This window comes from Thunnus thynnus, chromosome 17, assembly GCF_963924715.1.
Source record: "Thunnus thynnus chromosome 17, fThuThy2.1, whole genome shotgun sequence".
Lineage (NCBI taxonomy): Eukaryota > Metazoa > Chordata > Actinopteri > Scombriformes > Scombridae > Thunnus > Thunnus thynnus.
In genome coordinates this window covers 29,941,069-29,965,061 of record NC_089533.1, presented here as the reverse complement: position 1 = coordinate 29,965,061, position 23,993 = coordinate 29,941,069, and the positions used below count along the sequence as shown (strand labels likewise).

Below are 23,993 nucleotides of genomic sequence, written 5' to 3'. Positions count from 1 at the left end.
AGTGTCATTCACATTAAGCCTGCAGCACTATCAACAAGATGATCAATTTGAGAAGGACTAAAAGTTAGCATAAGAGTCCTCTGTTGTATTGAGACATGGCACTGAATTCAATACTGATGGAATTGCTTCCTTAGATTTAGCTACAGCACTATCAGATACACATCTAGTGAGGACATTTTTGTCTAATGGCATGTAGTCCTGAGAATTCAGATAAAAATTCAGACTACGGGCCATGAGGGCGGTACACTATAACAAAGTAAAGTTTTCCAGGTTGGGTGAGAGATATTAAGAACAAGGCTTTCGAATGAGTTATAATTAAATTTAGGTCTTGGGTTGATAATTAGGCTTGAGTTGAAGATCTCTGCAACTCCACCTCCTCTGCCGGTGTCTATTATTAAACATCCACTGTTACATAATTTAATTATATATGCACATGTCACATTTAATTTTTACTCTTGTCATCTTCATATATTTCATACACTTAATGTCTTTGTCCATAGCAGTGCTCATAATTCCTTTGTACAGTCAATATTTCATTGCAAGTTTTATATCCAATTTCAAAACTATTACTATTCCATTCTGTAAATAGATTTTAAAATGTCAATTTAATTTTAATATTACTTTGTTATTTCATTATTACTAGTATTACATTACTTTTGTCTATTTATATTCTTCTGTGTTGCATTTTTTGGGAGCAAACACCAAGACACATTCTCTGTACGCTTGCATTGGCTACCTTTCATCTGACTACAACTAAACATTGGCTAAACAGATTCTGATTGAATGGGCTATGTCATGCTGACATAAAATCACAAAACCATAAATCATAAAGAAACAAAAAATCTTTGTGTAAATAGTAGCTGATGCATTCTGTCAAAAGCCTACTGGATATGCTCATATGCCTGGGCATTTTTGCAGCCTGGTTTCTTCCCTAAATGATAATTAAATCAAATAATTAAATTAATAATAATAAAAGTGATCATAACGCCTTATACGCTGATACTGTTTCATATTTGATAACATTTTGTAGACAAGTGGCCATTGTATAGGCAGAGTGGGATAATTAAGTTCATAATAATAAAAAATAATAAAAGTAAAGTTCATGCACAAATCATTCAGTGATACTGCCTGCTTTAGTTTATTCAGACACAATTATCAGTTACACACAAATTGTACATAAATATGACCGTGGATCCTCGTGCTGCAGGATAACAGATAAATGTAGTATGTTGCTTATGAAAAAAGATGTAAGAAGTACGTATCTTAATTGCACATTTTGTGTTCTTCTAGATGTTTATAAAAGTGTAGCTCCACAACTGAAGTTCCTCAGCCAATAAAGTAATGGCAGGTACTTCAGTTGTTTGTAATTTGTTTGCTCTGTGAGGTCACCTGAGCCAGACGGTCAAAGGAGCTTCCACGCATGCAGTATCCTGACATAACCAGAAATGATTTGGGTCATATGCATATTGCATGGCATTATTATTGTCATTACACACAAGGCTGACTTCTTGTTGCCAATAGGTAGTGCTACACAAGTGGGTCATTAATGCAGCAAAGTGGAGGTCACCCGACATTCATATGCATTTTCATGAATATCGGACGTTGCACAGTTAAATATCACTTCCTATGTCCACTAGAGAACACCCACTAATTATACATCATGTCGCCGTTTATCATGTATAGACCACACCATGTAAATTTCATGTAAACTGGATGATGTTTGTCACATAAGGCTGACTCTTATTGAAGTACATCTCTTATAAAAGTACAGCACCTGTACCTTCCTGTTGTCAGTATGTGGCGCTATGACTATGACTCAATATTGACATGTAGATGTGTGCAGACATGGGCTCTTATCAAGCATGTGAAATTTGGGGCACATTGGACAAAGTTCAGTGGCATCGCAACTTCCTGTTTCTTGGTGAAACATGCAAATTGATTGGCAAGCCATGTCAAGGGCGTTCCATGAAAACCCAAGATTTTGATAATTTTGCATTGCAAAGGTCTTTAATTTGAAGTTTAATTTGAAGTTACTCTGGTTAATTCTCTAGGAGGAGTTTATTCATTTACAGGGCCTGCAAATGGCAAAACCTGTGCAAAAATTGCACAGTGAATTCAAAATGGCTGACTTCCTGTTGGGCTAATGGTATGGCTCCAAGAGGCCTTTTTTAAGTTTGGAGATTAACATCTGCCTACCAAATTTGGTATGTCTAGGTCTACCTTGAGGGCTCCTCTGCTGAAATTTTTAGGGGGCGCTATTGAGTCCCCTTGCAACACCCAACCAAGATTGTTAGTGAACATGTGAAATTTGGGAAATCTCTGATGATGTGGAGTCGAGTTGTAATAGTTTCTTTTTTCATGTCAAAACATTGAAATTTGCTGTGTTGCCAGGGCAATGGCATTCAACTAAAACTCATAAGTTTCACAATATAACATCATGATGGTCTTAAGGCTTCTCTGACCAAAAATTGATGTGGATCTGGTCAACCCGCTAGGCAGAGGTCGTAAAAGTACAGCACTTGTAACTTCCTGTTGTCAGTAGATGGTGCTATGCCAGTGACTCATTATTGACATGTAAATTTGTTCAAGATGTGACTCTTATCAAGCAAGAGATATTTGGATGATGTACATTCGAGTTACATCAACGTCCTCTTTCATGGTGAAACATAAAAATTTGCACATTGCTGTGGCAAAGGCATTCCATGAAAAGTCACAACTTTAATAACTTTCATTGTAAAGGTCTTTAGATGACACTGACCAAATTTGAAGTTGTTCTGGTTCTAGGCTCTATGGCTCTATGAGTTTGTTTAAGTGCAACATCTCCAAATGGCAAAAACTGCACAAAAATTGCACAGTAAATTCAAAATGGTTGACTGCATTCGACACAATTGACCATCAAATCCTTTTGCAGAGACTGGAACATTTAATTGGCATTAAAGGAACTGCATTAAGCTGGTTTAAGTCCAATTTATCAGACTGATTTCAGTTTGTACATGTGAATGATGAATCCTCCGTGAAGGCAAAAGTTAGACATGGAGTTCCACAAGGTTCTGTACTTGGACCAATTCTATTCACCTTATATATGCTTCCTTTAGGTAATATTATTAGGAAACACTCCATAAATTTTCATTGTTACGCAGATGACACCCAATTATATTTATCAGTGAAGCCAGATGAACCCAATCAGTTAAGCAAACTCCAAACATGCCTTAACGACATAAAGACCTGGATGACCTGCAATTTTCTACTACTAAATTCAGATAAAACTGAAGTTATTGTGCTTGGCCCTAAACACCTTAGAAACACATTATCTAATGATAAAGCTACTCTGGATGGCATTACCCTGGCCTCCAGCACCACCGTAAGGAATCTGGGAGTTATCTTTGATCAGGATATATCCTTTAACTCCCACATAAATCAAATCTCAAGGACTGCCTTTTTTCACTTACGTAATATCACAAAAATCAGGCACATCCTGTCCCTAAAAGATGCAGAAAAACTAGTTCACGCATTTGTTACTTCTAGGCTGGATTATTGCAATTCCTTATTATCAGGCTGCCCTAACAAGTCTCTAAAGACTCTCCAGCTGGTCCAGAATGCAGCTGCACGTGTATTGACTAAAACTAGAAAAAGAGACCACATTTCTCCCATTTTAGCTTCACTGCATTGGCTTCCTGTAAAATCTAGAATAGAATTTAAAATCCTTCTCCTAACTTACAAAGCCCTTAATGGTCAGGCACCATCATATCTTGAAGAGCTCATAATACCGTATTATCCCACTAGAACACTGCGCTCCCAGTATGCAGGCTTACTGGTGGTCCCTACAGTCTTTAAAAGTAGAATGGGAGGCAGAGCCTTCAGCTATCAGGCTCCTCTTCTATGGAACCATCTACCGGATTCAGTCCGGGGTGCAGACACCCTCTCTATGTTTAAGAGTAGGCTTAAAACTTTCCTTTTTGATAAAGCTTATAGTTAGGGCCGACCAGGCTCGCCTTGGATCAGCCCTTAGTTATGCTGCTATAGGCCTAGACTGCTGGGGGACTTCCCATGATGCACTGAGCTCCTCTCTCCTCCTCTCCCTCTCCATCTGTATGCATTCATGTAACATCAATGCATGTCACTAACTTTGCTTCTTCCCCGGAGTTTTTTGTGCTTTCTCATCTCACAGGAAAACCTGACTCCCGGGCCGAACCTTCGCGGTCCTTCACGGTCCTGATGGCATCCTTCCCTGGCTGTTGCTGCTTGTGCTTGTTGTTGTTGTTGTTGTTGTTATTGTTTTTCTTCTGTCCCCCCTCCCCCTTTCCCTCTCTCTTTCTCTCTCTCAACCCAACCGGTCAAAGCAGATGGCCGCCCACCAAGAGCCGGGGTCTGCTTGAGGTTTCTACCCGTTAAAGGGGAGTTTTTCCTTACCGCTGTTGCCAAGTGCTTGCTCATGGGGGAATTGTTGGGTCTCTGTAAATTAAAGAGTACGGTCTTGACCTGCTCTATGTGAAAAGTGCCTTGAGATGACTTCTGTTGTGATATGGCGCTATATAAATAAAGATTGATTGATTGACTTCCTGTTGGGCTTAGGGTATGGCTCCAAGAGGCTTTTTTGTACATCTGCACATGATACATGTGCCTGCCAAATTTTGTACACATCGATGAAACCTAATCAACTTTGAAATTTTGCAAGGGCGCTATCAAGCCATTTTGCCACAGTCATGCCCAAGACCAATAAAACATATCACATCATTTTTACCACTTCTGATGCATGTGCAAAGTTTCTTGAGTTTTTGAGCACCTTTAACCCCTCAAAAATGAGATTTGTTTACAAGAAAAATAATAATTAAAGCTGCAAGCAGCGATGAATGGGCCCTCACACCTGTATGTATGTCAGGGTGCGCCACAGTTGAAGGTCTTTTATTGCAGGCATGTAAATGTCTTCAGGCCTGGACACTTATCGAATGTTTCATGGAGGAGTTAAATATCTCTTCCTGTGTTCATTATATGGCGCTAAAGAACACCCACTAACTATATGTCATGTAGCTATGTATTATGTGTAGACCACACCATGTAAATCTCCCGTTTGCCTAGAACAATGTTTAGTGAACTGGCCATCTTTTCTGCCCTTTCTGCTATATCTGACTGAATATTTGGCACTAGTATGAGAGACGGTTGTGGACTGAAAGGGCAGGCCAAGTTATGCCAATAAGTTTTTGATTATGGTCTCAACAGTTGTCTATTAGTGAGGGATTGATTATTTGATATACCCTAGTGTGAACCAGTGTAAGCAGCTCTTTTGTCCCACATTTACTGCCTAAATTATGGCAATATGTTGCAATTCTGCGTGTGCATGTCACAATTTATGGCATGTAAAATAGGATTTAAGAAGTTGCAATGCTGAATTTGAGTTTGATTTTTATTTGTGTTTGCATGTGAAAGAAGAATCTACACATATTTTTCTGACTCCAAATTCATTGATACATTAAAACTTAACAATGTAACTTTTAAATATGCAAAATGTACATTCTTTCTCACACAAAGAAAACAACAGCAATAAAAATAATTTTCCTCACCTACCGTAACTTCTGTTTTTGCCCATTACAGCCTATTTTTCTATAGTGTTTGGATACAAGCACTTTCAAGGTATACTGGCTGAAAGAAGTCATATATGTGTTCCCAAGCAGCCAGGTGTAAGAGCAGGGGGAAAGAGGGAAAAGTAAAGACACATTCTATAGCAGTGGGTGGCAGTACTGAGTCACTTCATAGGTAATAGCACAATGGAAAGTTGCAACAGCAGACTCAGAGATGCAGTTTTCTCTAACATCTGCGATGCATTTGTTACTTTGTTTTGTGTCAGTTTTGTGTGGGAACTACATTTTTCTCTCATCATAGATTGTTCCTATGATTCAATATCTTAACGCAAATGTTCGGAGGCTGACTGCTAATGATAGAATTGGATTTATCTCGTGGAGACATAGGTAACACTATGTTACACGAACCACATCTTAGTGTAGCATAACTGAGTGTATTTTTGTCATAATGACCACTAATAATAATTGCATTTGTGATATGTGGTTTCCTGTAATTATCACTTGTGGTGGCTGAGGCCACTGTTGCCGCTGCTTAGCCAAAGTAGTCTCACTTTAACACATTCTACAAATAAAAATTCCTTTGCAAAGGTGCTAAGGGGTTTTGTTACAAAAATGCCATAAATAACATAAATTCCGCTCACTGACAAAATAGTGTTTAAATATTTTGTCTTGACTGGCTCAGCCTCTCCCACCTTCCCACTCACACTCCTTCACATACCTCTCTCTTTGACATTACTCTTGACAAGTTAAATTAATTAAAATAATTGTTTTTTTACTCTTTTACAGTAAGCTGCAGTCGTTGGCTGATTTCCCAAAGGTCAATGCAAAGTGTATTCAAAGCTCAAACTTATTTGAACTTTGGTGTGACAGACAGTACAGGATGAGCATTCATGATAACAATAATAATACTGTCCATTTAAAACAATGTAACTGTGTCTCACTGTTGCTGTGTGAATATAGCAGGGAAAATTAAACGCACTACAATAAAGTAGTAAAAGAAGACTACTTTTCACCATATGACAAACAGGGAACAGTTATTGTACTGCTCCCTGTTTACATCATTCTATTCCATCTGTTTGTCTTTCCTCCCCTCTGGCATCAGATCCATATCCTCCTCCTCATCTTCCTCTTCCTCCTCCTCCAGTGTGCATCCCCTCATTTGGCTCCAGAGTGGAGCCAGTCTCCCCTCTGCTGTCACACCCATTGGCTGAATGATCTGGTCTCTAGGTACAAGACAGTGAGGAAGAGTAGCAGTTCATTTGATTCTCCAGAGTATTTCTCACTAATTATGGGCAATACCATATTGACACACTTACTGTGATAGTCTGTTTATCATGCTGATTAGGCGGAAGGCCTCCACCTCCTTTTCTTCTTCTGTCATGCCCTCCATTGGATCAGGCTGCTCTGCTTCCACCCGGCCAGTCACCAGGTTAATCCTAGCTTTGGCCTCCCGGTATTCCTCTGTGTCTGAGTCTGAGTCACTTGAGTACTGGCAGGCATATTGGCTGTTGTCTGGTTTCCTTCTGCCATTCAGCAGTCCCCGAGCTGCCAGCAGCCCAGCGGCGTTGCCATAACCCGTATATTTGACAAAGCGGCTAACTGTGAAGGAACACAAGATGCAAACTTTTCTGTTTGGTACAGTGATTCCATTGTAATGCATTGATTTTACTCAGACATTTCACAGTTATAAATGCTGGTATGATCATGGGCCCCTCATAGAGTCCTTAAATATGCACTCACCTATCTGTTGTCATGGCGATGATATGACAATAGATCAGTGATAGTAGCAGTCTACTTGTTTATTTTATTAGATTTCATATTACAAAATCAAAGCAGTAGTCTGTCAGACATATCTTTTAAAACTGCAGTACTAGTCATAGTTGTCACAGTCTCCATGCCTTCCTTTGTTCATCTTTATGTATTCATGTTTACAATGAATCCCCTCCAACACTAAGCACTTTAATCTGTCATCTATCATCTCTGCAGCACTCCATCACTTAGACCTTTTTGCTTCAGTCTGCGATGAACTGTGACAATACCATTCTCTTTGCAGAGCACGAACAGCAGCTCAGCAGCACAGTGCTTCACATCTGTGTCAACATGGGTCATCAGGCGGACCAGCTGGCCTCTCAGTGTGGTGTCCTGTTCGGGTCGGATGGCAACGTCCCTCAGCGGAGGTAAGATCTGGACCAGAAGTTGGGGTCAGATGAAAGGTAGTAGTCAGTGCTGTGTTAAGGGACTAGTAATTAGGCCATTATGACTGCATAGGGATCTACATCCGAGACAACTTGCCAGCCGACCTAACCACCTGCATATTCATCTGCTCATACTGGTTTGTTTACATGTGTGAGGCTGACTTTTACTGTGGTTACACTCTTCAAAGGAAACTCACTGTTGACTGTTATGAGGACGATAACGAGTCATTGCACTTACTATTTATTTGATCTGGAGTACACAGACAAGGAGTACAATGAAAAACTAATGATGAAGGCAGAGGCAGAGAGGCAACAAGACCATCATGAAAACCCTCTACCTCAGGAAATTGGTGGCATTCCTTCAGTCACTGCTCTCCTATGCTGACTGAGGAGGAGCACATTTGCTGCAGAATGGGATCTGTTGATGGTAGCCATGGGAAATCAAGATGTGAGAGCTATCTTAGCTGTGTTATTGCAACAAATGCAGTGCTTATCAAATGTTCATCCTGGTGACTGTGTCTCACCTATCCAAAATCAACTGGAAGAAAAGACAGAGGCCAGCTGGACCAAAGGCTCAGCTCTCCGCATGGTGAGAAAAAGCCATTTTATGTGGGGCTTTGCAATATTTATGACCCACCAGCAATAAACACTAGCATCTGGTGATACATTTTCCTTGACCCACTATGATCTGAAATTACAGTAGTAGCTGAGAGAAAAAGTCACAGTTGTGTTGGATAAGGAGCACCAGTTTAAAAAAAAATGCAAATAATGTGACATCTTAGAGTTCATTGATATTATGAGTTCATGATTATAATACATTACAAAACAGTTTGGGTCAATTTACAGAGCAATTATAACTGGAGCCTCTCTTTATAGTCCAGCAGTAGTCAATAAAATCTGCAGTGTGCATCTTGTCATTTTATTCTTGCAGATCAGAAACTTTTCCAAACCATCTTATTTTCTCTAACACGAACACATGCAAAATAGGACAGTGGTCCACAGCCTCACACAAATGCAAACTGTTGTACAAGTTGCCCCAGATGTATATGCCAATGCAGTTAGCCATAATGGCCATTTCAGACTTTACTTTAGCTCAGAGTCAAAGACAAGCATTACAGTATATGTAAACATCCTGTTTTTTTTTGGAAAGCTGTAGGAGGCTTGCGTAGCTTGCCCCATATGTTGTATGTTGTCTTGCGTGATTTCTCATTTCCCTGGAATCTCTACAATGGAGGTGGTGAGTGCAAAGTTAGCATGGTAAATGTGCCAGGTTGAAATATACCAGAATTTTTCATTCATTTCCATTAGCTTTTATATATACTGATTGCACCTCCTGCTTTTCATGCATTAAACAGTATGTACAGCAGAACATTCTGTCCCCCTCTTTGACTGAACTGAACTGTTGTACAAGCTCACTTGTACTTCCACAGTTTGACAGGAACTTACCTTAGCCCACAAACTCCAAACTGAAATCCTGAAAGAGAAAACTGAAAGAGAACTATTTTGTACAAGCTTCACCCTCTACTAGGCTTCTCTGTTGGTTTACCATATTGAGGCTCCTCCTCAGCACCCAAAGACAGAACTCACTCACCACCTAATCAGGTAGAAGTATGCATGCCCTATAAAACAGTGGTACATCCACCACTTGGCTCTCTTTTTTCACTTTGCCATCTTGAGTAAGCACAGCCCACAGCAAAACCTAAGTGACCCTCAGGTGTTGCTGAGATGTTCTCTACAAGATAGTCCTGTTGTAATTTCTTGTTACCTATATTAAGCCTGCTCACTCCCTCCACATTGCCCAGTGCTTGGGAGGGAGGCAGCGGTGGCTAACTAGCTGTTATACCTCTACTATGAGGAAGATGCAAGGATCATCTGTGAGGGAGTTGCAATCCTACTGCCCCCTCAACAAATTACCACTACTTGATAACCTTTCCAGTTTGTTCCAGTTAGATGACACTTGGTTGATATACACTGCTGGCTTTGTTGCATCCAAAGCAGTGTCCTCATGTCGCCAGTGCCCAGATGTCAGAGCACACTTCTGCTGACTGATAGGCTATTTCTGCTCACTGTTAGGGTAGAGTTTATTTGCCTCCATCCGTGTGTGTTGTCCAAGTATTCGCAGGATGGTAACTGAGGGCAGCCCTGCTCTAACTCATCACTGGGGCAGCTGTGGCTCAGGAGGTAGAGTGGGTTGTCCACTAATTGGAAGATCAATCAATCAGTCATTCAATCCCTGGCTCCTCCAGTCCACAAGTGTCCTTGAGCAAGATGCTGAACCCCAAATTGCTCCCGAAGACTGTGCCATTGGTGTGTGAGTGTGTGTGTGAATGAGATATTAGCAAATCCTCCTGATGAGCTGGTTGGCATCTTGCATGGCAGCCTCTGTCATCAGTGTGTGAATGGGTTAATGTTTGCATGTTGTGTAAAGCACTTTGAATGGTCACTATATAAATGCAGCCCATTTACCATTTATTCAACAAGGTAATGAATATGGGCATGGATACAATTCAGCCTCTCCTTGGCTGGGCAGGACCATGAAGAGGGCATATGGTCTATTCTGCTGCCAACTTCCTTCATTCTGGGGCATCTAAGCTGGCTTAAAACTTGAAGGCATGTGGTTAGACTGTGGGACTCCAGGTAGGTGGTGCTCAGTGGTGTGGTCACTTTACTTCTTTTCTCCCAGTCAAAAGGGTTTGAGTTGGTTGTATGCATAGATTTGGACTCAGCTGGGAGTGCATCACATCCCTAATGGCCTTCACATCCAGTATTTACTAATTGTGAAGCCTGTACAAAATAGAAATCATAGTTACGTGGATGTAACTTCAGTTCTGTGAGAGTGTGCGTAACCCTGTAACTGCATGCCCAACTGGCCCTTGTTGTCAGTTGCTGAGCGGATGTGCCAATACTGAAAATAACCAATACTAAACAAATACTGAAGCCTGCTAGTCTAGCCTTTAGGTGTCCTAAAGTGGTGGTATTGCTCAATTTGAACTGGACAAGCTTTTGTATCTCTACTAATAATAACAATAATAATTTTATTTATAGAGCATGTTTTAAGCAATAAGCACAGAGTTCTTTCCAAAGGTGAGGAAATTCAAAACAAGCAACATTAAGGAAATTTGCAAGAGGAAAATAATGAAACATATGCATAAACATACAAACATACAGATTAAAGGAAAAACTAACATAAGGTGTCTTAGTAAGGTGTTGGGCCACCACGTACTGCCAGAACAGCTTCAACGTGTTTCGGCTTCAAAATTGAAAGCTTTGAAGAAATAGTGTCTACTTTTGTTTGAATAATGCACTAATGTCTTTTTCTAAATCTGGTGGAAGTTTATACTGCCTGCCAGTTGGTGTAAGTGGGGCATCAATGATCAATAAAACTGACACTATAGGCGTCAATATTATTTTTTGCAGAATTTTTATAATTAAGAAAACTACAAGAGGAGAAATTGTGCTAATATTTCTTGGCACTAATACTAGGTCTAAATCAGTCATCTAAAACTGCTAAAAATTACAATATTTAAAGTCCTACAAAATCAGTAGATAATGATAACAGGTGAAAAGGCTCTATGAAAAGTTAACTATATGTGTGATGTATTAGGTTGGGTGTTCTAGGCCACTTCCCCCGGGTGCCGCTGGAGGGTGACAGTGTTATTTTGGTTGTATTCGCTCGCTTGCTCTGGTCTGATTAAACAGTACAATGCAGCATGTTGAATTATTGTCTCACTTAGTTTTTCTCAGTGTGATCAGGCCGAAAACTTACGGTCTGTTGTGCAGCTTAATTGCCACAGATAAACCGGGAGAGAAAACTTGTGATTAGACTGTGGAAGTACTACAAGCCCATTTCTTCCCAAAGCCCATTGTGATTGCTGGAAGATATTGCTTCCACAAAAATAATCAAGCAGAGGGGGAGACAATAGTACAGTATATGGCGGACCTGAAAAAACTGTCAGAGCACTGTGAGTTTGGGGCTTACTTACAGGATGCACTGAGGGACAGGTTTGAACAGCAAGTCCAACCAGAAGAGACTACTAACAGAAGCTGCCCTCACCTACCAGAAAGTGGCGGAAATTGCCATCTCTATGGAGACGGTGGCAAGGAGTCCCAGCAGCTCCTTGAAGGTGAATGCTATTTCCCTCTTATCAACTCCGGGGAGGAAATGCACCCGGTGTGGTAGGACAAATCATAGTGAAAGTGACTGCTTCCACAAAGATTAGATCTGCCACCGCTGTGGTAAGAAAGGCCACATTTCACGCAACATGCAAAGAGAAGCAGGGAAATAAAGCAGGAAATACAGTGAGGGAGAAAAAAAGGAAAGAAATGGAAGAAAAATTCAAGGAGACAGGTTAATGAGCTGGACACTAGTGCTAAACCAAGTGACACTGAAATGACTCAGACGCTGAATTAGCCCTGTACATGGTAGATGTAGCTAACGATGGGACACGGAGAGAAAATGTCATATAGCAGGACAATCTAGTTTCTTTAGTAATCTGGATTAGGCCAAAAGACGAGGGGCAAACAAAAGAGATGGAACTAGACACTAGTGCAGCAGTCTCCCTTATTTCAGAGAAGCTGTAGAAGGCAAGGTTCACACACATTCATCTGCGCCACACCCACATCCTGCTGAAAACATATAGCGATCTCTGCAGTAGGTGTCATGAAGGTTAGGGTCCAGATAAACAAACAAAGAGCATGCCCCCACCCCCCATATGTGGTGAAAGGCAATGCACTCCCCTGTGTGGTTGTGAGTCTGAGAAAAGTGAGACTGAACTGGAGAGCAATAAACATTGTCAGATTCATACATCACATGCAGGGAGACACTTTGGAAACAGTGATTAACAGGCATGCAGATGTGTTCAAAGATGAAATGGGAACACTGAAGGGCTTTGAGGTAGCACTGACATTCAAGCCAGGACAAGCCCTGTGAGGCTTGTGTGGTCCCCTATGCGCTCAGGCCCAAGGTGGAGGCAGAGCTGGAGTGCCTACAACAACTAGGGGTAATTTCCCCAGTTCAGTTCAGTGAATGGGCCACCCCCATTGTGCTAATCACAAAGAAAAAGGGGGGTGTACATATTTGCACGAATTTTAAAGTAACCATCAACCCCGCCCTCTGTACTGAACATTATCCCATCCCTCAGATAGAAGACCTGTTTGTGTTTCTAGTGGGGTCCAGCAAACTTGATATATCACATGCTTACCTGCAGGTGCCAGTCCAGGAGAGCTCCCACAAATACCTCACCATCACAACACACAAGGGAATGTTCTGTTACAACCGGCTGCCTTTTGGAACAATGTCAGTGCCCTTTATCTTCCAGCAAGTCATGGACCAAGTTCTCAAGGGGCTCCCCAATGTACACTGTTTTCTGGGTGACATCTGTGGTGGAAAATTGTCTTTCTATGATCTAACGGATATGCCAGTGAGAGTGCAAAGATAGCCTTATGCCAATAAGAGACAGTTCCCATGGGCGTTAGCAATAAGGCTAATATGTGATATGGCAATTTGGTTTTCTGTATGAAATGATCAAAGGCCGTCAGGTCCATTTTTAGTGTGAGAAAAGGTGGAAGATGTTGAGACAGTAATTGCTAAGATAAGTCACACTTGTATTACCACCAAAGCATCAAGGTGATTTATGAATCTCAGAAATAATGACCAGATGGCTGAATTTAATTAGAAATGAGGTGGAGACTAGAAACTAAGCCCCACAAAAGGAGGAGTTGTGAAAAGTATATAATATGGAGTTTTATGATTTTGCATTAGGTTTTTTCTTTTGCCCCTGGACAAAAAGGCCTCGGTTTGCTCTGTATCTTTTTATATGCACAGTAAACCTATTCACATTGAACTTTACCAGCCTCCAGTGTATTTTTGAGTCTCTCTTTCTTTTTGAGTTTTGTGTTGAGTCGTGAGTAATCTGAGAGTTATTGGCCCATCTGAGGATTCTCTACATCTGGCGAGCCGTGCCAGGAGGGTGTCAGAGGCTCATGACGCTCGCATAGGGCATCTGTTGACCAGAACCAACAGGCCCACTAAGAGTAGTAAGCAGAACCTTTTACCAAATCTGCTAAATTGTTGTTTCTGGCTTCAGATTCTGGCTTCAGATTGTGTCTGCAATATATACACTCTTAACTGAGCTCAAGCAGGTCAGTATGTAGTGGGAGAGACAGCAAACAGTTTAGAGGGAATGTTAGATATCCGAGGGGAGTTAACAGGACAGATAAGAATACAAGTGACCAACAGAGAGGAACATTTATTAAGTGAACACCAGGCATCGCCTGCATCACCACTGAATGAACCAACAGTCTCTAGACAACAAACACCACAAACAATGTATGCAAATGCTGAGATTGCACCAGGAGCATCACAATGTATTTCAGCACCCTATGCAACACTGTTGGAGGAAGCCAGAAGAGTGGGAAGACTGACAGCTGAAAAGGGTAGTGTGACTTGAGGGAGCAAGTGGAGAGAGAAAAAGAAAAAGGAGCACATGGCAAAGGATTAACACATGCACTTGACCCTGCACACACACCTACACTTGGAGCAACGGGGATGAATGAAAAAGGGAGAAATAAGGAAAGCAAAGATCTTATGGCGTTTGATAACAGTGAAACAAGCAGCAGTGATGACACTGATGACATTGATGACACAGAAGCAAGCATAGAATGTGATGAAAGATTGGTTTCAGGTATGATGAGGATAAAAACCAAGAAAAAAGCCAGAAAAAGATGACAAGAAAATAAAGAAAGAAATAGAAGGGAACTGGCTGAAACACAAAGGATGTTGGATGAAACAGAGGCATGACTAAAAGAGTCCGCGAGGCAAGCTGAAAGAGCGTTGCAGGACTCAATGTTTGAAGAGGAATTGGAGGAGTCAAGAAAGAAAATGACTGAAACAAAAGGGATAATGTTAAGAACAAAACAAAAGAAAGAATTACTCCAAAAAGAAGTTGACAAAGTGGAAAAAGAAAAGCAGGAAGCACACAAGCAACTGCAAGAGTTGCAGAGGTGCAAAGAAATGATGCCGGAGGGTCATGGCATTTATAAAGGGAGAACAAGAAGCCATGTGAAATGGAAGGAGATCAAGAAGTGGAGGAGTTGACAAGACAAAAAGTCTGCAAAATCTGCATGAGCACCAAAAAGATGATAGTGTGACCAGAGCACCACAGATGCCCCTGATAGCAAGACATGGTATAGAACAATATATGCCATGGACTTTCATGGACATGGTAGGATTGGCAAACAGGTTGCCAGAATTCACTGAAGGAACTAATAAATGGATTTTAGCATTGGAAGAAAGCACAGTGGGGTACAAGCAAGCCCTTGGAGATATTAAAGCTCTGTTAATGCATGTGGTGGGAAAGCATGTTGCAGAGGACATTTTCAGAGCAGCAGGAATACAGGTAGTGTCTGATGGTAATGCAGCTGATCATTTGCCATTCGGACACTGGCAGAGCGATGTTTGGAGGGAACGCAGAAAACAATTTCCAGAAAAGATGGATGCATCAAAACTAGAAGGAGAAAAGCTGGAGAGCAATGAGTGCCCAGCCAAGTTCCTACACAGCTTCCAGCGCAAATGGAGAGAAGAAACAGGAAGTGTCTAGGATGCTAATACAACAACAAAAAATTTCTTCAAAATTATGGTAAAGAAGGCCATGCCTCTGGAGGTGCAAAAGCGTCTGGACTCTGTGGTGGGATTCATGAAAATGGATTGGGGGCTGTTCTCAGAGTACATAGTACACTATATAGAGCAGTACAGAAAAGAGAATAAGCAGCAAGAAGAACAAAGCAAATAAGTGTCCCTGAAGTTAGCCACCTGCAATTAGGAGAATTGACTGACAAGAAAAAGAACAAAAACAAAATCCAAGCTCCTGTAATTGCAGCAGCAACACTTCCACAAGTGGATGAACCAACATACAACCAAATGATGCCTTTGCAGGCAGTTGCACCACAAATAACAGCACCTAATTATGGTGGTCAACCGCAAACTTACAGTCCACAGCTTGCTAATCCAGCAACACAAATGCTACCTTTTATTACAGACAACAACAGCAACCACAGGGGCGTGGAGAAGAAGCACGAAGAGGAGGCCAAGGTCCCATGAGGGGAGGAGGAGGCAGAGCGTGGAATGCCCAACACAGTGGACCACCCTGGACACTGCCTGAGCGCCAGAAATGCTTTGGATGTGATCAGCTGGGACAAAGACGCAGGGATTGTCCAGTCAATCCCTGGGTTGGACCTGCTGTTGATTTTCAACAATAGGGGTGCCCAAAAGAGCCAAATAATGAGTCTCCTGCCTGCGTGTGGACCATTAGACTATTAAGTACACAACTCCTGTCTTTAAGTGGGTACTCATGCGACACATCTTTGGAAAGCAAAGATTCTTGTTATTCAACTGATGCAAACCATTGTAAGATATAGTCACAACAGCAGGTACAATCAACGCCTCTGTCAGACGACCAGCAGTCCATGGCTCCTTCTGGCTAGGAGTGGAGCTAACCGGGGTCTATGGCTTAACTCCCAGTGGTCTGCAGCCTGGGCAGCAGGGACATCCAGATACGGGACAGTCCAGTTCTCTGGCAGTTTTGGTGGGGACAGTGCGGCCTATGATGATCAAAGAGTCAAGGGTCCGTTGTTCATCTTTTATCTAGTGCAGGATGGATATTCTTCTTTCCATCTCTAAGATTTTCTGGGTCAGGTGGATTTGCATCCAGATGGTGAGGTGAGGCACAAACCTGCGGAAGCGCTGTAATGCCTGATAATGGTGCCACAGCTGCTAAGTACATATCATATGTGTATCATGGGAGTAAGGTGTAAAAAAAAATAGAATTACTGTAGTTTTAATTTTTTTCCCATATGTTTTCATGTATGAAAAGACCCAAATGAACACTGTAAGCGTACTACTTGATTACAATAAGCAACAGTATTTGTATAGGAATGATTCTGTCCCGAGCTTTTTGATCCACATTGGTGGTTGATCATTGTAACCGTGATCACGATAAGCGGTTTCCACTGTATTTTAAAACATATAGATAAAACAACCAGGATCTAAAAGTATAGCATAAAAATTTGGCTTAAAACTGGATAAAAGTCATATTTTGACAGAGCTTCTGATGGCCAAACAAAATCACTGATGCATCAATGTTATAACCACACCTATTTGTCAAGCAGCATAAAAATCACTGTGAAGTGCACACTGTTGCAGATAGAAGGGGATTCTTTCTGATGTTGATCTGAGTTGCAACACTGACTATAAAAATATTTGGCGCACTTTTGCCAAATAAAATTTGAAAAAATACATTACCTTCTGCCGTAAATAGTGACGAGTCTCTCTGTGTACCCGAGAACTCTCAGTCAGCAAATTCAGTACAGGGATTAGTTTCTCCTTTAGCTTCTGAGCCTGTAAAACATCACATTAAACCCCAGTTTCAGCATCAGTGCTTCCTTAAGACTGATATTTAGAAAGAATTTGTGTTACCACTTCAGTGTTTGGTTTGACATTGCCTTCTTATTTTGTCAGGAGAATTTGATTTTGTCGCTAATGACAATGATGATCCAAATCCCCTGATATAATTCCAGGTCCACAATTGTTGGATGTTGTTGCATAAACAACATTCAATATGTACTTATGTGTCTTAAAATGGCTCTAGGGGATATTTTTAGTGCTGATTTGAGATAATTATTGTGTGCAATTACATGAATGAACAACCTGTGGCATGCATCAATTTCGGCGATACTTTTATCCAGGTATTTTGACATTTTAAAGTATGCAAGCTTTGTTCTAGGGTATTGTTGTAACCTTATTTGCTGTATCTTTTGCCTCGATGCTTCACCTGTTAAATGTTGCTCTGCACTCTGATTTGGGAGGCTAATCTAATTAAGCCAGTTATTGAACTGAACTGCCTGCTTGTATTACACCTTTTTCCACACCACTGACATTTATTCTAAGATAACATTTGGTGTGGCCAGGAAAATTCTAATTTGAAAAGAGAGTACTATATGATTTGAGTCTATCCTAAAATTAATTAGTTAATTTAGATTGTAGGTACTGCTTTCAAGATCAGTTTTATTTAAATCAAATGGTCATGAGGTAGGCAGAAGTTATTATGGTCTCCACTTTTATCTATCCTTAAATTGCTGGAAATTGGATTGAAGTTATTTATGTAATTTTGTTGTGTTTTGCTGCACGGAGCCAGTCTATGCTCTCCTTTAGCTGAGTTTCCCAAGGCAATGCCATGATAGCAGGCCAGCCACTCTGCCTCAGGGTCTGGCCAAAATATAAATTGTTAAGTTAAATCATCTCTGTTCTTGTGAACTAAATGCATGTCTTCAGCTCTTTTTGAATTTATGAGTTATGGCAGGTAATCTGTAGTTGAAACTGATTTTCCACTGTATTAGGGTCACAAAAAATAAGATTTGGAACCTCAATTCTGGTAGTCTTCAAAACACAATCACATAGACGCATAGCAGATACCGTTTTGTTGGTCGGTGGGAAATTCTATTCTATTCTATTTTAATTTTCATGTCATAAAAATTTGTTATCAAAGAAAGAAAATGTGTGTAAAAATGTGAAAATGTGTATTTTTCATATCATACTGGGACAAATGACAGGACCTTTTATTCACATCACTACAAACTTGTATTTACCATATCTTTAATAAGCTTTTTAAAAATGCTTAAATGCCTACTCTGTCAGTCTTAGTTTGGGGGTTTAAAAATGGTGTGATTATTTTAATTAAGAGTGGTAAAAGTTATTTTGGTGATGGTGTTGATCATAATTTTGCTTTCCTATCTGTCAACAACAGCACAGGTTCACAAAGTGCACATTTCACAAGACACATTTCATACATCAGACAAAAAGTGGGATATTACTGGCATTTCACATACGTTGATACAATACAACAATACAATAATACAATGTGGCCTACTGTATAATACAGATTACATCAACCAGATGATAAGGCCAAGTAGTCACAACACACACTTGCCCTGTTCAGACGTCTGTCCATGAACAGCAGCAATGTGTGGACACAGTCCATGTTGACTCCCTCCCACTTGTGAGATGCCTTGTTCACACAAACAGATAGCAGGACATCCAGACATGTCAGCGGCAGTGCTGACAGGATGTTCACTGTATGTCTATGGAAAGAAGTCATACATAAACGTTACCATGTTCTGTAGTTAAGGTGTCAACTTTGGCTCCCTCATCTATTTTGTAGGCTCATTTAGTTACACCTAACTAACACTAACTAACTAGTCACCTCCTACTTCAGAATAACATAGATTACATCATCCAAAAATTAGATTTATGAATTTGTCAAATAAATGTAGATGTTTATAGCTGCACAACTGACCCTTGGAGTTCCTCCAATGCACCCTCTCCATCACATGACAGCAGCAGGCAGTGGCGCAGCACAGCTGCTAAGTGGCGGTACAGAGCAGCATCCTCCTAAAAGAGACAAACCATGGATGTATTAAGGGAGTTGGATATGGCTCCACCACTCAGCCTTTCTGCCAATATTTCCCAGTGCTGTGAAAAATTCCCCTGAAGCCTAAAAAGCATTTTCACCATAGACCACCATTATATCGTGTATATACACAAACACAAACAAGGTCATTCATGACTCTTTTCTATCATGAATTTTTAAACCATCGTTGGATCTGGTCGGAGTGCATTTGGTTATTAGTAATAATTCATAATTATCAGAGATAATTATGAATTATGAAATCAAGAAATTATTACTATTAATTAATAATATAGGGCACCAACTGTTAGGGAGCCTCACAGGGGCACCCCACTGTTAGATCTGTGAGGAGCACGGTTGGCTTTTAAGCAAGTTGGCTTTTATCTCTTTTCAGACATAATTATTGATTATAAATTAATCAAATTATCAATATTAATTAATAGTTACGGGAAACCGGGACCAATAACCAAACAATAAGGTAGGCTCATAAAAGAGTTCACCTAGAATGCTAATATCTGAGGGATATAAACATTCACAGGTGACCGAAGGTTTTCATTTGAGCTCTGACTCTCTCAATCAGCCACATTTCACAATATATAAAACACAATAATGACAAAAGACTTCTCTTTAAGATGTAACAGTGTTTATTAACCTTAGTAGAATTAACAAAGTTACCAAATGCTTTGATCAATAAACCACTGTCCTAAAATCTAATTCTACCTAAGCAATAACACATAAAACAGTTATGTACAGTGAAAACACAAACAGGAGTGTGTGTGTGTGTGTGTGTGTGTGTGTGTTTGTGTGGCCGGCAAGATGGCGATTTGATCTGGTTTGATGATGTCACATGAGAGTTTAGATGCGGATGTGACTATGGGAGGAAGTCACGTCATGTGAGGACCAAATGACAGAAGTGACCGCGGTGTCTTGGACAATAACAAGATGACTCTAAACCTCGAAATCTCTAAACTCACCCAAAACACGTGTCTGATGGCAGATAAGGAGGGACAGAATGGCGCTGTGTCCCATGTTATCTGACCGTCAGATGTGTAAGAAGATGTGTGTGCATGTGTATGTGTGTGTGCGTGTATGTGGGTTAGTACGAGAGAGGGAGATTCTTCCAGTCTGCGTGCACAGGGTTACCTCCTTTAGTAAACTGGCTCATGGAAGGACAGAGCTTCCCCCCAGTGCAGTTCCAATGGACAGGCAGGGATTTCTGGGTGCACCCAGTACTTAAAGGGGCAGTGACGTCACGGCTGTGTAGCTGTGACTTCCTCTGGTGTTGGAGAGTCTCCGCCAATGAGAGACGAGAGTGTCCGGATTTAACACTAAAGTGTGAACTGAGCAGAGCATGTTGGGAGATTGAATCCGTTTTGGACTCCTTTTGTTTCACTGGTGCTGTTGCTTGTTATCAGGCTTTGTTACTGCATGCAGGCCTGCCTTTGACTCATGTACATGTACTATGAGGCCCAACACCGTGAAGTTTTTAAATTTGTAAAACTTTCCCAGAGCCTGGAAAAAAATCCCAATGAAATGGGACATCACCCAATGAAAAATCTGAATCAATGAAAAAATTGGGTGAGCAGGAGTGCGAGGGCAGTGCCAGTGGGAAAAGACTACTGTACATATTCAGTGGGCTGCACAATGTAGAAGCAAACCCGAAGAGAATGGCTGGAGTCAGTTAGGGTGTCTGAGTATCTGGATGTTTCCTGCACGCCTTCCTGTCGTGGTATTCCACACACATCCAAATGGGAGGAGAGCCCAGGGCAGATCAAGAACACACTGGAGAGATTACATATTCTATCTGTTTACACCTGGCATTAACATGTGTCTTCGGTGATCCGATCACAAGTGGACAGCTATAAGTACGGTGTAGGTGTGCACGCATCCAAGACGCATTGAGGACACATTGAGATCCGATCACTCAGACCACATTCGAAGGTCATCTGGGCCGCATGTGGCTGCAGTATAAACGCAATGCTCCTGGCCCACACTGAAGGACCGCCTACTCAACTAACCTCCTCTATTTTCCTGCAGACTAGGCACGGGAAGTGCATTGCAAAGCTGTGTTCGACTTGTTTGATAACGCTCGTCTAAAAAAGTATTTCAGAAGCTAAACATAGCTGAATAGTTTCCTCTGTTCTGTCAAGATGATAACTACAGTTTTTAGTTTTGCTGCGCTGCCTTACATAATGGAGCTCAGATTTATCTGGAGGACAGCTGCTTTACTCCAAACAGTTTCACTGTATGAATCTGGACTGTGTGTATGTAACAGCTGACCTTTTGTGTAGAAGAACACAGAACATTAATTAACATTAGATCCTGACCAATCCTGTCGGCATGTCGGAGATTTAAATAATTTAGGCTGCTGTGCCTCATACCTAAATGTGCACGGCGTCTCTCTATGAGGAGACACAGCTGCGGGGAGATCGCTGCATATAACTCAATATTTGTTATATATATCTATATATATATATATATAGATATATATGTGTGTGCTCAGACGCAGTGCTATAGCAAATCAATAGGACAGGCATTTGATTTTCATGAGGGGGCACACAATGCATTGTATATTTGTTTATCCTGTTATCAAACAAGTTGAACACAGCTTTGGACAGAGGGCACACAGACCCCCAGTCCTCCCACCAGTTAAAAACAAATGAATTTGGTCTTTCCAAACAGAAATGATGTACGTGTTTATTTTCATATAGAGCGGGGAAGTGAGATCCAATCACAAGTGGTCACTTAAGACGCATGTGGAGATGCATGTTAATACCAGGTGTGAACAGACATACTTAGAGTTGTCCACTTGTGATCGGATCACCCAAGACGCATGTTAACGCATGTTCAAAGGAGACTAGAAATCTGATCTGGACGTGCTGACGTGCTATGGTAAGTGTATTGTGTCATTTCCGGTTTTACTACTACTTTTGCATTGCTGTGCTTATTGTTTCTGCCACAGACCTTAGAACTTTGTCGTGCCAGTGGTATCATCTTTCCCTCAATGCCTTCGGGCAGCAACTCAGGATGTGCTCCAAAGTACCCCTCTTCTGGCAGTTGACATGTTGGAGTGCTTGCCATGCCCCAGCTATGCAGGTTGGTCAGGCTTGGGAGAGCGTCATACAGTGATTGGATGAGAAACTTGATGTGTAATGGTTCGGCTCTCCAGAGCTCTGTCCAGGTCATCTTTCGAGGTTCTGCCTGCTCCCACCTGGTCCAGGCGCCTTGTTTGTACATGCTGACCATTTTGCTAAGGTGTTCTTCCTCCACCTCAGCTGGTATCTCATCCTGAACCAGTTGACGCTTCTGCTTTCCATGGGCTTCGTCATAGCGTGGTTTAGAAAAACTGCCTAGAACTGCCTGCCCCACTGCCACAGTGCCCACCAAGATCTTGTGCCACAGCCATGCCCGGCTCTGTCGACAGCTTCCTGTGCCTGCCACTTCCTTCTGGTCTTTACAAGGACTCCTGCTGAAGCGACTTTAACATCAGAGGAGTCTCGGTACAATATAACCTTCCTGGCTCAAGTGATAGGCCTCTGATGGGGAGCTGCAGCTTGGTGGAATGCCCGTACAGGGCAATGCTGCTTATGGACCGAGGGAGCCTCAACCACCTTCGGAGAAACTGACTGATGGTCTTCTCTAGTGCCTCCACTGTTGTCATTGGCACCTCGCAGACTAGAAGGGGCCAGAGTAGTCTTGGTGGGACTCCATGTTGGTACATACAGGCTTTGAATTTTCCTGGAAGCACCGATTTGTCAATCGCAGTGAGTCAGGTTGTCAAGTTGCTCCTGGTTTGTTGAAGTGCCGCAGTGTCTTTCAGGGAACTGTTGAAGGTCTTGCACAGGCTCTTGGCTGATTTTTCTGTCACTGTTGGAATCTAGGTCCCTTTGAGTGTATAGCAGAACTGGTTGACCACTCTTCCCTTCTTCTTGTTAGCGGCAGGCCACTTCACCCAACGCTGTTCCGACTTCCTGCTTTGTGAGGGCACTGTGGGGTGACTCCAGGTCTGGCTCCTCTTCTGTCTGACCAGGTTCTGTAGCCAACACAACTGAATCTGTAGTGTTGGCCACTGCTCCTGCACATTGCTTCACTTGTTCCCCCCTTAGGCAGGCCATCTTGGTCTGGTGGATCTTCAGACCTCTCAGGTTTTTGCACACCTTGCCGCAGATACAGACTGTCAATTGTCCATTTGCTTGGGTCATTGCCAATAGGTCTGTCTGATTGGGATGCTCATCCTCCCCCCCTCGGGCATCCCTGGGGGTATGTTTCAGAAGGGTTCTTCGTAGCTTGCTTGGGTGCTCCATCACAGGAGCTGCAGTTTGGGGTGCTAGCCCTTGCTGCCCCGTTTGCCGTCTTTCCGTGCTGTCTGCTGTCTCTCCAGCCATCACCATTCTGTTCATGGATGTCATCCAGTCTTTCCTGGAGGTCACTGGCTGAGCCAGATGCGATAGTTCTAGAATATACCTTCTAGTGCTACTTGGACATGTCATCAGTGATGAACTTGGGGTCATAGGGTGTTTTGGGTCTTTAATCATCAGTCACCCTCACCCAAGCACCCCAGGGTGATCAGTCCCCGACCTGTGTCCAAGTGGTGCACTACTCCACAGATCCCCCTCCGGATCCACAGCCACTGCAAGGCCTTTTCGGTAGCCTCCAGAATGTTCTTTGTAGCTCTATGTAATTCGCCTATAGTAGTAGTCCACTTACAGGGTTCATTTTGGGTCTCATACATGACAACATATAGAAAAACATTTTAAACTATG

At 41.8% G+C, this 23,993-nt stretch overlaps 1 protein-coding gene across 1 annotated transcript in view; it reads right to left on the bottom strand.

Moving 5' to 3' along the window:
- Positions 1-5,383: 5,383 nt before the first annotated feature.
- si:ch211-195b15.7 (synembryn-A) overlaps positions 5,384-23,993 on the bottom strand; it is a 29,331-nt gene continuing 10,721 nt past the window's right edge. Inside the window, exons 9-14 of the mRNA XM_067570759.1 lie at positions 19,120-19,214; positions 18,754-18,904; positions 17,070-17,165; positions 7,616-7,760; positions 6,893-7,175; positions 5,384-6,799 (exon numbers count right to left, since the gene is read on the bottom strand). Coding sequence (XP_067426860.1) covers positions 6,640-6,799; positions 6,893-7,175; positions 7,616-7,760; positions 17,070-17,165; positions 18,754-18,904; positions 19,120-19,214 — 930 coding nt within the window. The 3' untranslated portion in view covers positions 5,384-6,639. The remainder of the gene's footprint in view (positions 6,800-6,892; positions 7,176-7,615; positions 7,761-17,069; positions 17,166-18,753; positions 18,905-19,119; positions 19,215-23,993) is intronic.